The 12,888-nt window shown below is 34.9% G+C and overlaps 1 protein-coding gene across 1 annotated transcript in view; it reads right to left on the bottom strand.

The window, feature by feature from the left end:
- Window positions 1–996: 996 nt before the first annotated feature.
- Window positions 997–12,888, bottom strand: part of LOC104527883 (serine-protein kinase ATM-like) — a gene marked incomplete at both ends in the record, with an annotated part of 14,135 nt that continues 2,243 nt past the window's right edge. The window contains 12 exon segments of the mRNA XM_010171717.1: window positions 997–1,137; window positions 2,467–2,549; window positions 2,915–3,053; window positions 4,178–4,336; window positions 4,747–4,860; window positions 5,784–5,991; window positions 6,738–6,955; window positions 7,950–8,069; window positions 9,330–9,497; window positions 10,098–10,332; window positions 11,406–11,525; window positions 12,112–12,216. Of these exon segments, the coding sequence (XP_010170019.1) occupies window positions 997–1,137; window positions 2,467–2,549; window positions 2,915–3,053; window positions 4,178–4,336; window positions 4,747–4,860; window positions 5,784–5,991; window positions 6,738–6,955; window positions 7,950–8,069; window positions 9,330–9,497; window positions 10,098–10,332; window positions 11,406–11,525; window positions 12,112–12,216 (1,810 nt within the window).

The following is a 12,888-nucleotide window of genomic DNA, read 5'->3' as shown; positions in this document are numbered from 1 at the left end:
GGATTGGGGTTTTGGTTCGGGATTGTTGCTCTGGGATCATTATCTGGGAATGGGGCCGGGCTTGGTTGGCAGGTGGTGAGCAGCTGCACTGGGTATCACTCATTTGTATATTTTGTTACTGTTATCATTATCACTACTATTTTAATATCAGTATTATTTTAAGTTTTCTTTTATTTCTATTATTAAACTGTTCTTATCTCAACCTACAAGCCTCCTTTTCCTTGCCCCCCCAGTCCTCTCCCCTATCCCCCAGGGGCGGGGGGAAGTGGACAAATAGCTGGGTTGGCTGCTGGCCAAGGGCTAGGCCAGTGAAACTATGACAGGTTTCAATCAACCTACATGCCTTATAATACCCTTTTGAAAAACAGATGTTTCATTCACCATATTTAGCAATCTAGCACACAGCTGAAGCAGCATCAGTTGGTACTGCAGTTCTGATCACTGGATGCAGATCTAGTGATTCATGCTTCTCTTTAAAACTTTCAAAACTACCCCATACTTAACAGCAAAAAAGAATTTTCCCAGCAGCTGATGAATGTTTACATTCAAAGTCAGACAGAATGAAATCAACTGAATTTAAAGAGAAAAAATTTTTTGAGAGATTTGTGTTTCCATGTGCATGTTTTTGATTCTCTGAACTGTAATTTTGGCTTTTATTTGCTGTACACTCCAGGTCACTAGTGGAGACATGACCACACAAGTCACTGGCCTCATAGCTGTCAGGTAATTGTGTATTTCATGCATTGTTGAAAAATAATTACAAAAATACTTAATATTATTGCTTATTATTATATTATATTATTTATATTAATATTATATTACTTCTTATTACTTTGTAATTTCCTTTATTAAAGCATTCCTGAACTGAGAAAACTGACACTGAACTGCGAAAAGTCTGCTCACAGTACAGAAGTGATACATGAGACAACTGACATGAGAACTTAAAAAAACTCCAACATGCCAAGTCTGAGATGTCATTCCAAACACAGAACCTACCTTAACCAGCTGCCTTCTTTCTTTACCATCTGATCCTACACAATCTATTATTTTAGGCAGATTCAGGCCCCCGGCTAAGCGAAATTCTGGCTTAAAAGACCTTATTGTCACCAAATTTTCATATTGTCCTGTGGGATCCACCTGAAATGATAAATTAGTTTAAAATTAATATAAATATTACCTCAATTTCACTCCAATAAAGTGGTAATGTTTGCAAACCTTGTTAGCAGACTACATGCTAAATATTAATGTGAGTATTCCATCATCTACAAGGACAATACCCACAAACGCTACAGAAATATGCTGAGCAAAGGAGTGAGTTTGATTCCTCCCTGTTCACCTCATTGGTAGAGGGGATGTGGTGCTTTAGGTTTCCATTAAACAAGGTCTGACACTGTTTCAGCCTGTCCCAACTAGTGTTCTCCCAAGAAAATGTTCACAGACAGCTGGGGGGCATTAAGCTTACATCAGACTGCAAATGGATCCAGTCTACAGCCCTAAAACCATTGCAACCTACAGGATCTGTATCTTCAGCCATCCTCTATCTCCTTATGCCACAAAGCAACCCTACTCAGTTAGCTGTAAGGAAATAGTGATCCAGCTGTTTACATCACAGACCTCCAACTATTCCAGAGAGCTTGTACTGGAGAAGAAAGGCAAAGATAAGGACAACCTAGTTGTACAAAGGAGCAACACCTGGGGCCAACAGGAGCCCTACAAGCAAATGCCCTGTAGCATGGGTTGCAATTTCTGGCCTCTGAAGTCTAACGGCAGAAAACAGTCCCTTGGCATTTTTCACTTAGCTTTATACACATAGCCTGAGGGACTTCAACACAGGGAAGTGTGGCTTCATAACATTTAAATTTTAGGTGGCTGGCCCAAAAAGCAACTCTACACTCTTGAACCTGCTAAGTTTCCTAGGCAGAGCATGTGGCATCTAAGAATGAGTGCCTATGCACCCACCCACTCAAGCATTTAGGCTAATGGCAGTGGATCATTCGCTATTACTGAATGGCAAAAACATACAAGCTGGCCATTCAGGAACAGCAGAAGAGGCATCTCTATTAATTTTTACACCTTTCTGGACATTAAGTGCCTCCCTGAAACTCTGAACTAGCACCTACAAAACAGGAGACTCAGATTCCCAAATCCCCTCTGTGGCTGAGGTAGCTCATCACCGCTTTTGATAATGAGAGACTAGTCAGTGGTAGCAGTGGCAGTGGCAAAGCCATCTTCATACAACAAGCCACTATCCAGCAAATATAAGACTTGGGGTCAAGGTCTTCTAAAGCCTAAGGAAACCATCTCACCCTGCATCTCCCACCAGACAGGAAAGTACTCCTGGTAGGTTGACATGTAAAGAACATGGGAATTTGATGGAGAGATATATGCCCTGACTGCCATTATAAAAATATGAAGTTGATTCTACAACTTGATATTGTAGTGTACACTTATTTCAACTTCAGTCACCTTAATTTCCATCGTAGGAACAACAACGTCCTCCAAGTTCTTCAGTTTAATAATTGGCTGGTCAGCTGGAATACTTATTCCTTCTGTAATTAAAAGGAATTCATGTTTTTAAATTCAGAACTATAAACATACATCAAAGTTCACAAAAACCAACTGACACTGCTTTTGGAACCCAGCCTCACTGCATGCTTCTGTCCAGCTGATGGAGATGACCACAGGACAACCAGAGTTTTCTGAAGTTTCATACTCAGAAAGTCTAAACCTTACAGTCCGAGTAATTACTCTGACTTTTAATCCAGACTAAGTTGTACATTTATCAAAAGTGGGACACAGTGCTAGCACAGTATCTCCTTTAACTAAATATCAGTATTTAGAAATATACTTCTTAATCCAAGAAAATAAAATACCTCTTCACTGAGAAAAACAAAAATATTTTTCCAAGACTTACTTCTTTGAGATTTCCAAGGAGAAGCATCTACATTTGCTAATGTGATGTAAGCATCACAAAGTGCTTCAATATCTCTAACCATACAAGCTCTCCTTTTTCTTACGATATTGATTATATTGCTAGCAGCCTCCATTCTGTCCTAAAAAACATAACAGAATACAAATATCAGATCTTGCAAACCATACCTTGTAAGACTAAAGATGTATTGTAACATGCAGTCAAATAAGTATAATTGAGATACATCCTTGTGAAAACAGAAAATTGCAATAATGAACAGATATGAATAGAAATAATTTGAAGAAAAGTTCTGTGTTGTCTAATATGAGATAATGAATAAAGTAAAATATTATGGGGATGGAGAGGGAGCAAATCTGTCCAGGCAAGTGCAAAAAATCTGCAAAAATTCTCCAGACAAAGGGACAGGCAGTCTTGGATGTTCTTCCAACACCTTCCTGCTTCCAGTATTTCCTCCCAACTGAAGAAAAAGCCTGTATGCGAAAGGCAAAAATCTGACCCTGTGTCCCTTCTGTGCCTAAATCTGAGAGACTTAAGTTTAGCATAATCTTACTCCAAAGGGTGAGACCACAAAAGAGCTGCAAAACTGAGAGCAAGGCAAAAAAAAAAGCCACATAAAAATGTGGTGAAAAAATTCTATCGGGGGGGGGAGGCCTATAGCAACAGGGGAAAGGAGGAGGGTCACTAATCTACATATGAGATGACTCCAAAGACAGGTTCCAACAAAAATCAAGTCACAATTACACTAACATGAAGTCACAGTTCAGTATCACCCATCACTATGGCCTATAACATATAAAGGTCATATAAAGGAACAGAAGATATTCTACACAAGGCTAAATACTTAGACAGAACAGATGCTACCACTCAAAGCATAAACAACACTCAATTCACTACATACTTCTAACAGTAAACCCACTAAAGTCTTTGTTGCATGTAAAATGCTTTTTACAGAATCACACATCAAGGACATTTATCACAAAACTGTTCCCAATAACTGGAGCCATCTGTTGCAGGAAATGTTAACCATGTTTTGTTAAACCCATAATTACTTCTAATAGTAGTTACAAATGTATGCACAAACTGAGGGTTTTTTTATTATTAAAAGTACTTTTTTCCTCCTACCCTTTCTTAATAAAAGTCAGCTGATGAGCTCTACACTAAAATATCCCTTGATTTTTTTTTTTAATTTTTTAACAAAATGAAATGACTGAATGTAATTAATAGAACAGAAATTTCTGTAGTCACCACATCAAGCTGGGAGATTTCTTTCGGTGCATTTTTAATTAACTTATTTCTTCTTATTGCATCTGGTTTTGTGAGGAGTTCATCTTTGTTCGCATTTGCTAAAGCTAATATTATAAACAAAGTATGATGTGGATGATCCAGGGAAATTCTAGACATTAGCTGTCAAGAAAAAAAAAAAAAGATCCCATTATTGAAAAATCTACAAAAGAAAAAAAAATTACTTATTTAACATTATTCATTCTTTTTAACTCCTAAGCTTTCTAATAAGAAATAAAAAGTAATACTTAGATCGTATTTCCACAACTAAAATACATTCAAAGTATATTCCTATACGTACGTAAGACTACTCTTGGATAACAACAAAATCAATTAAGTAGTAAGGAAAAAAGTCCCAAATCCTCTCCCCCGGTATAATGATTTTGCATCACTCATTTCTAATACATCTTTATCATCTACATAACTCATTTAGCTATAACTGCACAAAGGAAGATATATTATTTAGAAATTATTTAGAAATATGCACTGGTAAGCCAATCAAGATATTTTTAGATATGAGAAGTATAAATTACATTATTCAGAACTTCATGAAATCCTAAGCCACCCATCATCTTGGTCCCCATCCGAGCAGCCAGCTGGTACATCAGAGGCAAAAACTTGTATGAAGGGATCTTCTCTGCATTTTTCTGTAGTAGAGAAAATTCAGTTAGAAAGCTGTACTAAACACCAAAAAAAAAAATTGTAATAATAAAATACCAGGTAATGGCTGTCTATTTTGGTTTTGCATATTTTTTTTTTAACTGAGTGTAATCATTGCTGTGTGATCAAAAGGCAATCCAGTGAGTAACACACCATCTTGGTCCATGTCTCCTGAATGCTACAAGTCCTTCATAAGAAAACTACTATTTTTCTATTCTATTAGAGCAGAGCTTAGATATATTAAGTCAGAATTAGTTTCTAGATTCTTTGAGGCAAGAGACAATTCTAATAAAAAAAAAAAAATCTAGTTTAGGACAAGAGACCACTGTGTGTGAAAAAACCCTCACTTTCTATTTTTCAAAGTTAACTATAACATAAAAGCAAAGAATTAAATTATACAGATCTCTGTTATAAACAGATCATTCAGGTAAGAATGAACAGATTTCCTGCATGATCCTAAAAATGACAGAACCAGTCGGAGAATTAGAACTTTACTGGTCCCTGGCAACTGTGTTATAGAAACAATCTAAAATCACATCCTTTCGCCTAAAAGAATATATAATATAAACTAGAATAACATACTAAAGGATGTTGAAGATGGGTAGTATCCAGGGTATGTAAAGAACAAGGTGACAACAGTGAAAGATCACAAGATACACTTAATCATACAGACCTGTCAAATTAAAATGCTAAATTACATTAAAATGCATTGAGAATTACAGATCTCACTGGTGAAAAACTGATGAGCAATGATGACTGAAAAAAGCGAGTTTTGAGAGAAAAGGTAAGGAAATAAATTGGAAAGTATACTGCACAGCACTATAAATCATTTTCTAAAAACACAGGAGGAGAAGAAAAACAGATAATCTAATGCAAAGTGTAATAAGGAAAAACAACAGCAGACATATACCTTCATCATTTCATTGACTCTATCAACCCCAGAATTTTCAAGCCACAGGGAACAGAGTCGGAAGATCCACATATCATGTTCTTCTCCACTTAGTAAACAGCTGATGTAGTTCTCCACTGCTTTACACAAGAAACGTTTACGATCCTCAGTTAGGGCATGTATGGCACATTCATCCAGTTCAAGTTCTCGCTGAACCTTCACTGTGTATCTGTGTGAACAGACATTTTTAAACAACAAATTCTCTCTTAATTAACTTACCAGCAAGGCTGTCCCTACTTCTCTCTTCCTTACTAATTTAACATTTTTTTTACTCGTTTTATATGTACAAGCACAGCAAAATAAACAACTTAGAAATCAAAATATGGGAGCTATTTCTTTGGTGTATGTCCACATGGACCCACCACTCTAAGTAAATTTTCAGTCAGCACTGTTTTTCTTATTTTATTATTTAATGTCAATACTGGTATAAATGTGAATAGCCAGTACAGATCATTGTGCATGGATGCCAGTTCCAACTTTTCTGCTCAGTTGCAATTGCTCTTTCTAAATCTGTAAGAGTTCTCTATTAAGATGAATTCTATGCTTTCACTAAATGTGTGATGGAGACAAATCTCAAACACTTATTTTTCACTATGTTTGTCAAATACACTAAACAGATCCAAGCAATGAATGTGAATTCTGGCCCATGATCATCCACACTGATTAACTGTTGCAACGCTCCTTGACTTAGTTTAGCCCACACTATCCAGCACTCCCCTAGACCATGTTCAGGCACAGTTCAGAAACTACTTGCAACAAGCACTACAAATTTGGCCACTATTTTGTGAAGAGAAGGAAAAACTCAGCTGTAGAGATGTGACCCATACTGTACCACTTGCCCAGAGAGACAGAGAATTAGAAAAGGTGGAACCTTTGATGGCTCTATAGTAACCACGTCCCCATTTGAATGCTCACCTATTTGTCTGAACTCTGCGCTCCCTTATGAGGCCAACCTCCTCCTTGGCCTTCTTCAGTAATGCCTGCTTATTTTCAAACTCTGAGGATTTCATGTAATTCTCAATTCGCTGGTACTGATTATCTGAGAAACGAGCCAAAGACAGGAAAGCCTTCATCTTTCCTTTCTTCAGCTCATCACTGCTGTCTCCACTGTGCCTTGCAGCAATTTCCACAGCCTAAAAGGAAAGTTACAATAATGATAAGACTGATAATCAGATTAATATTGCTCCATAATATTTGATTAAACTCTATTATCACAGAAAAACAGAATAGTTGAGGATGGAAGATACCACTGGAAGTCATCTTGTCCAATCAAGCAGGGTCATCTGCTTGAACATGTTATTTAATGTTGCCCATGATGGAATATATATGCATAGAAAATAAAACCTATCAGGCTGAATATTATTCTCCTAAATGAATTTAATCTTTGAGGAGTGTTTCAGAGTCAAAAAGATTATCCTATATGAAGCAGCTTTAATAACCATACATGAGTTTCCTACAGCTATCGATCTTTTAGAATAACAAAGCATGAAGTTTTACAATAGTTTTACAACCTTGTGTCATAACACGGTGAGAAAAAAATAGTCAAGTCCAAAAAGTGACAAAAAGAGAAGGAAATTATATGCTGAAAGTTTAATCATCAGCATGAAGAAACCATGTAGAGAGTAACAGAGAAAAGCAACTATGCAGAGTTTTACAAATTAGCATGAAATAAAGAAATGCAGACTAGGCAAATATTAATAAAAATGTTTCTACTACTTACTAAGTTTTCAAAAAATTACAATACTTTGAAACACTAGTACAAGACTTTCCAGCACCTGGAAATGGACTTTTGCGAATACAATCCACATGTTAAGTGAATGACCTGTCCTGAGAAGGAAAGGATGGGGATGGGGTGGAATGGGAAAGGGAAATAGGACTAGCAATCATTATCACTGAACTTTTAAGCCAGTATTACACAGAATTTTCACTATGAATTCTGTAAAGGCATATTCAAATATCTTACCATTACAATGTTATACACTACTACATGAAACTGTATTTTTATAAGAATCCATATTTTCAATTTAGAAAAAGAAGTGCTGCACTGTACAATTTACTTGACATTTTAACAACATATTTTAGCACAGCATTATCTCAAAGACTGCACATTTCAAAAACTGGATGTACCTTTTCTAAGTATTTCTGCATGATGACTGTAGGGTTTTCCAAGCATGTTTCTGCTAACCAGGTTCCACAGAGCCTCAGACACTCTGTATACATCAATTTCAGGTGAGGATCATTCTCAACCTTTGAGAAAGCAAATTTCAGGAAAAAAAGAAAAGAGAGGGGCATAAAATAAAAATACTTTTTACATATGAGCTAGGTAATTTATAAAGCTTTTAAACCCTGAATATAATTCAATCACTTGGGCCTATTACACATAACGTATCTAGAGTCATTTACCATCCACATCTACAGTAGGCAATAACCTTAAATCACATCCGCATTCTATGTTAAAGGAAAGCACATTTTTAAATACCCGTCAGTTTGAACAATGTAAAACAGAATAAAACAATGACAAAATGTAATAAAAAATAAGTAAATTCACAGCATGTTTCCAGAATTCTATTTTCTAACATCCCTATTTAGTCTGAAGTAGCATAGTACACTCTGTAGGAAACATTCAGGAATTGCAATAACTATGTGTCATCATTAAACTTTTCAGACAGATCTCTACACAGGAACTTGGTTAAAAGTGCTCTGAGAAGATGATGGAGCAGGTTTCCAATGGACTTGGCCCCAGATTGGAAGCTCAGCTTTAACTGTATAGCAGGAGAAGTTTCCAAAATACTTTTAGTGTGGGGTATGCATTAAAGACCACCAACCAAGATGGCAAAGCTGACTGCCAAAAACTGAAGGATATTACAGGCTGTGAAAACACAAAAACCTCCTTATGTGGACAGGATAAACATAACACTGCAAGGTGAGAGGAGAACTAAATTTTTGGAGGCCCTCATCAACTGACTAATGGAGCAATCACGAAAATCAAAAGAGGAGCAGGAACTCTTGATTTTGCCCTGGTATGTATGGAGAACTTGGCCCAAAATTCTCCAGCTTTTCTGAAGTGTGATATTCCTTAATAATGTATACGGATTCAAAGGAAAAAAAAAACAAATCTCCAAAAAACTCCAAAGAAGACTCAACAAATAATAAAAAAGCATTTTTTAAACATATTAGAAGCAGCTAAGCACCAGACAGCCCACCTCTGCCTTCTGTTTTAAACTTTTGTTTAAAATAATTTTTTTATCAAGGGAAATAATCTCTAATTTTAAAACTCTACACATTTCACAGTGGTAGCACTTGAGGCAAAATAATGAATTTGCCACTCTTACAGACTTGCTTTGAAAATGTCTGATAAGATTTGCTAATATAGATTTTTTTTCTTTCAGACATTTTGAGAGTAGAAGGCAATATTCCAAACAGTCTTCCAAGGGAAAACTTCAGAAAGTAGAAATAGGATCTTAAACAATTTAATTCTCATAAGTTAATACATTATGTAACACATACCTGAAACCAATCTGCATCTAATTTTTTAATCATTCTTTTAAGAATATTCAGTGCAAGACTCTCTTCCTTTTTAGCCCAGAAAACCTGAGCTTCTTCTAGTTGCCATTCAGAAACTCCATATCCTGTTGGATTGTATTGCTTGATCTGAAACATAGCTCTTTCTGGAAGCTGAAATTGAAAAGACATTAGAAACAATTCTTTAAGTCAAATGCACGAATCTCACAGCAAGTTTTGTTTTTAAACTCCATCTTCATTTGCTCTACTTGTGCAGCATATTCTACCTATCCAGTGCTAAGCATTTATTTGCAGCAAAGAAATGAGGTGATTTTTCTATATACTTGCAGAAAATCCTAATTTGGAATCAAATTTCACAAACCTCAAAATAAAGTATCAATGTTTAACATTTTAAATTACTTGGAGGTATAAAGTATTGAAATTCTCCAATCAGTACCTACTGAAAGAATGGATTTCTAATTTTAGCTTAGTGATTATTGTTACATCCTAAGAGACTGCAGAGTAATAATAATTAAAGAGGCACCACCAGACACTAATTCTTTTGAACATCTACCTCTTCATTTGTATCACTGGTGAAGTAACATGCTCACTATTTAGTAATCTAGTATCACTACGACAAAGTATACTTTTAACAATGTCAAAGATTGAGACTAAAGTGTATTTTCACAAGTTGTCCAACAAGTAACCAAAGCAATCAAACTTTTAAATATGCAAGGTAAATAAAACGTAAAAATGCCTGTAAATGTTTGTGACCTGTGTATTTTTAGCAGTTCTTGCCAATCTAGAGAGCTCCACTAGATGTTTGGTCAAGATGTCCTTAATACATTCTCTTTTGGTATTTTCATTCTCCTTTTCAAGCAAGATCTCCAAAATTACAGTGCGCAGAGCCATGATAGGTTCTTGGAAACGGAAGTCACTGTCCTTGAGAAGCTGGGACTGTCTCTGCCATTTCAAATAAATATCATTCAGTTGTTGAGTAGTAACAGATCTGCAATTGTTATCAAAACAAAAAAGATGTTATTAATCCTCACTAAATATTAGTGAAACACAAGATGAGTAACAAAAGTAAATACCGAGGTAGTTCACATCTACAGTTCAAAACCAAAACAGTTCATAAAACCCTACAATGATTAATTAATATGCAGATTAAACTGGCAGGCTTCCAGTTTTAACAAAGATGAAGATCAACAGATCAACATAAGTAAGGTCAACAACTCCAGTATAAACATTCTTGATTAAGCATAGAAAACTGTTGACTTAAAGGTCCATCAGCAAAGGAAATCACATTCAAATACAGGGCTATTTAAAAGATTAGAAATCAAGATTCCTATTGTATTGTATAGGTTATATATGGATTAATATAAGAATAAATTCCAAACTGTGACATTGTAGCTGTGTAGGTTGTCCTTATATGTATTATTTTCTTAGGCTATTCATTAAGTGCAAATAGCAATAGTTCAGAAGGTCCTAGACATGCTAAACGACTGCAGGATGTCTATAAGCTGCCAAACTGATACTATAGCAGAAAAAAAATCATTATTAATAGCACAACAGAGATAAATACCTCCTTATGACTAAAAAGCAATGTTAAGAATTCAGGTAGAATGCTGATGGTAATAGGGGTCCATGAAGAAAGTGATTGAAACTGAAATAACTTTCAACAGATAGACAGGTATCATCAAGGGAATGGAAAACATTTTTAGAAAGGAAACCAGAAGAGGATGATTCAGTTCCTTTAGTAAACCAAAGGCTAGGAAATATGACTGCCACTTTGGAGTATTATCAAGGAACTCAAAACAAAGGAAAGAAAACAAGTATTTAAAATACAATATTGGCATAAGAGCAAATAACTAAAACTAGACCATGAATAAATCCAGTTCAGAAATAAAGAGAATCTAGATTTGTCTTCACATACTAAAGTTAAAATCCATATAATTTTTAAGATAAGTTTGAGATGTTCATGAATAAAACTTGCTGAGGTAATTTTATTTTTACGCTACACCCGATTAGCAAAAAACCCGAAACCTGAGAAAGCAGTATGAAAGAAGCTTAAAAAAATACCTGGAGAACAGGAGACCTATATTTTCCAACTCTCCAATTAGCTGTAGTCTGCAAAGAGTTGGATATAATGAATAAACAGACTCAAGACTGCCTTTGCACAGCTCTTCTACTTCGTTCACTCTGTGGATTTAATAGAGAAATAATAATTTTTTTTTTTTAATATCAACAAGTAATTCAAAATATCCATAACATAATTTCTGTATAGTGAACAGAATTTAAACAGCAAAACCATTCAGTTCGGAATTATTCTGTATTAACGTTAAAGTTCAAAAAATTAAGTTTGTTGATAAATGAAAACCTGATAAGCATATATAAACTCCAAAGCCTGTGTGACAGCTCACCTACAGAAGAGTAGTCAGCATTCAAATCCACTTAAAGAGGATCACAGAGTAAGGGATGTGTACTACAGATAATTTATCTTCAATTAGCACAGAAATTGTACATGCACAAAACACAAATCTAAGTTAAAAAGTTTAGAAACTAAGTTGCAGTCCAGAAGTATTAATTTTATTCTACGCATGAGTCTTTATTTAAGCCCATAAAACACCTTAATAGTCCATATTTATATGGACTCTATATTACACTCCATATTTATATGGACTCCATATAAATATATATAACTCCACATTTATACATAACTAGTGACTATAAAACACACACACTTTCCATCTCTCTCTCCAACAGCAGAATATATACATACAGTTACCTGGCTTCTTTAAGACTGTCATAGAAAGCAGAGAATTCCTTATCGCGTAAAGACTGAAGAGCATCATACAATGATTCGTGATACCCTGGTCTTCTTGTCTCATCTCTTAAAAATAAAACAAAAGCAACATAAAATAAAAGGAAAATTAAATTTTCCTACAAAGAAGTGAATTTTATCTTTATGACAAATATTTTTAGTAGTACATTTTCTGCAGTTGGATGGATTGCTGTTTTGCATGATAAAAAATAATGCAACCGTTTAAATTTTAAATTAATTTAGTATTTTATAAATCCAAGCTGTTCTTTAAAACAAAGAAAAAATAGTAATTGTAAAAATGTTTGGAATACAGAGAATATGTTCAAGGTTGTATCAACAATACAACACAAAACCAACTGCACAATAAAAATTTAATCATAACACATTTCTCAGTATTATGCTGAAGGATAATATATGAGTATGTATGCAACTTCAGCTCAGAATCAACAATTTTTTACATTTAACTTCAGAAATACTTTTAAGAAGGAAAAAACAAAGAAAATCAGAAGGCTGAAAAAACCCAGTGTTCAATTTAATTTTCTCTTCTTTCCCTTTTCTCTTTTCTTTCTTCTTCTCCTTGACCCTTCTCTTTCCTGCCATCTCATTCTCTCTTTTTATCTTACATGTTGTTTTTCTGTTCCTCTACTAAAACTGAATATTCTATTTACCTAAGAGGTTTATAACCAGAGAGGTTTATATAGACCCTAACCCAGGGACAAAGAGAGCCCAGCTAGATGATGT

This window comes from Antrostomus carolinensis, unplaced genomic scaffold, assembly GCF_000700745.2.
Source record: "Antrostomus carolinensis isolate BGI_N321 unplaced genomic scaffold, ASM70074v2 scaffold41190, whole genome shotgun sequence".
Classification (NCBI taxonomy): domain Eukaryota; kingdom Metazoa; phylum Chordata; class Aves; order Caprimulgiformes; family Caprimulgidae; genus Antrostomus; species Antrostomus carolinensis.
Note: the sequence above shows the minus strand (reverse complement) of the source record. Positions and strands in the feature narration are given on the sequence as shown.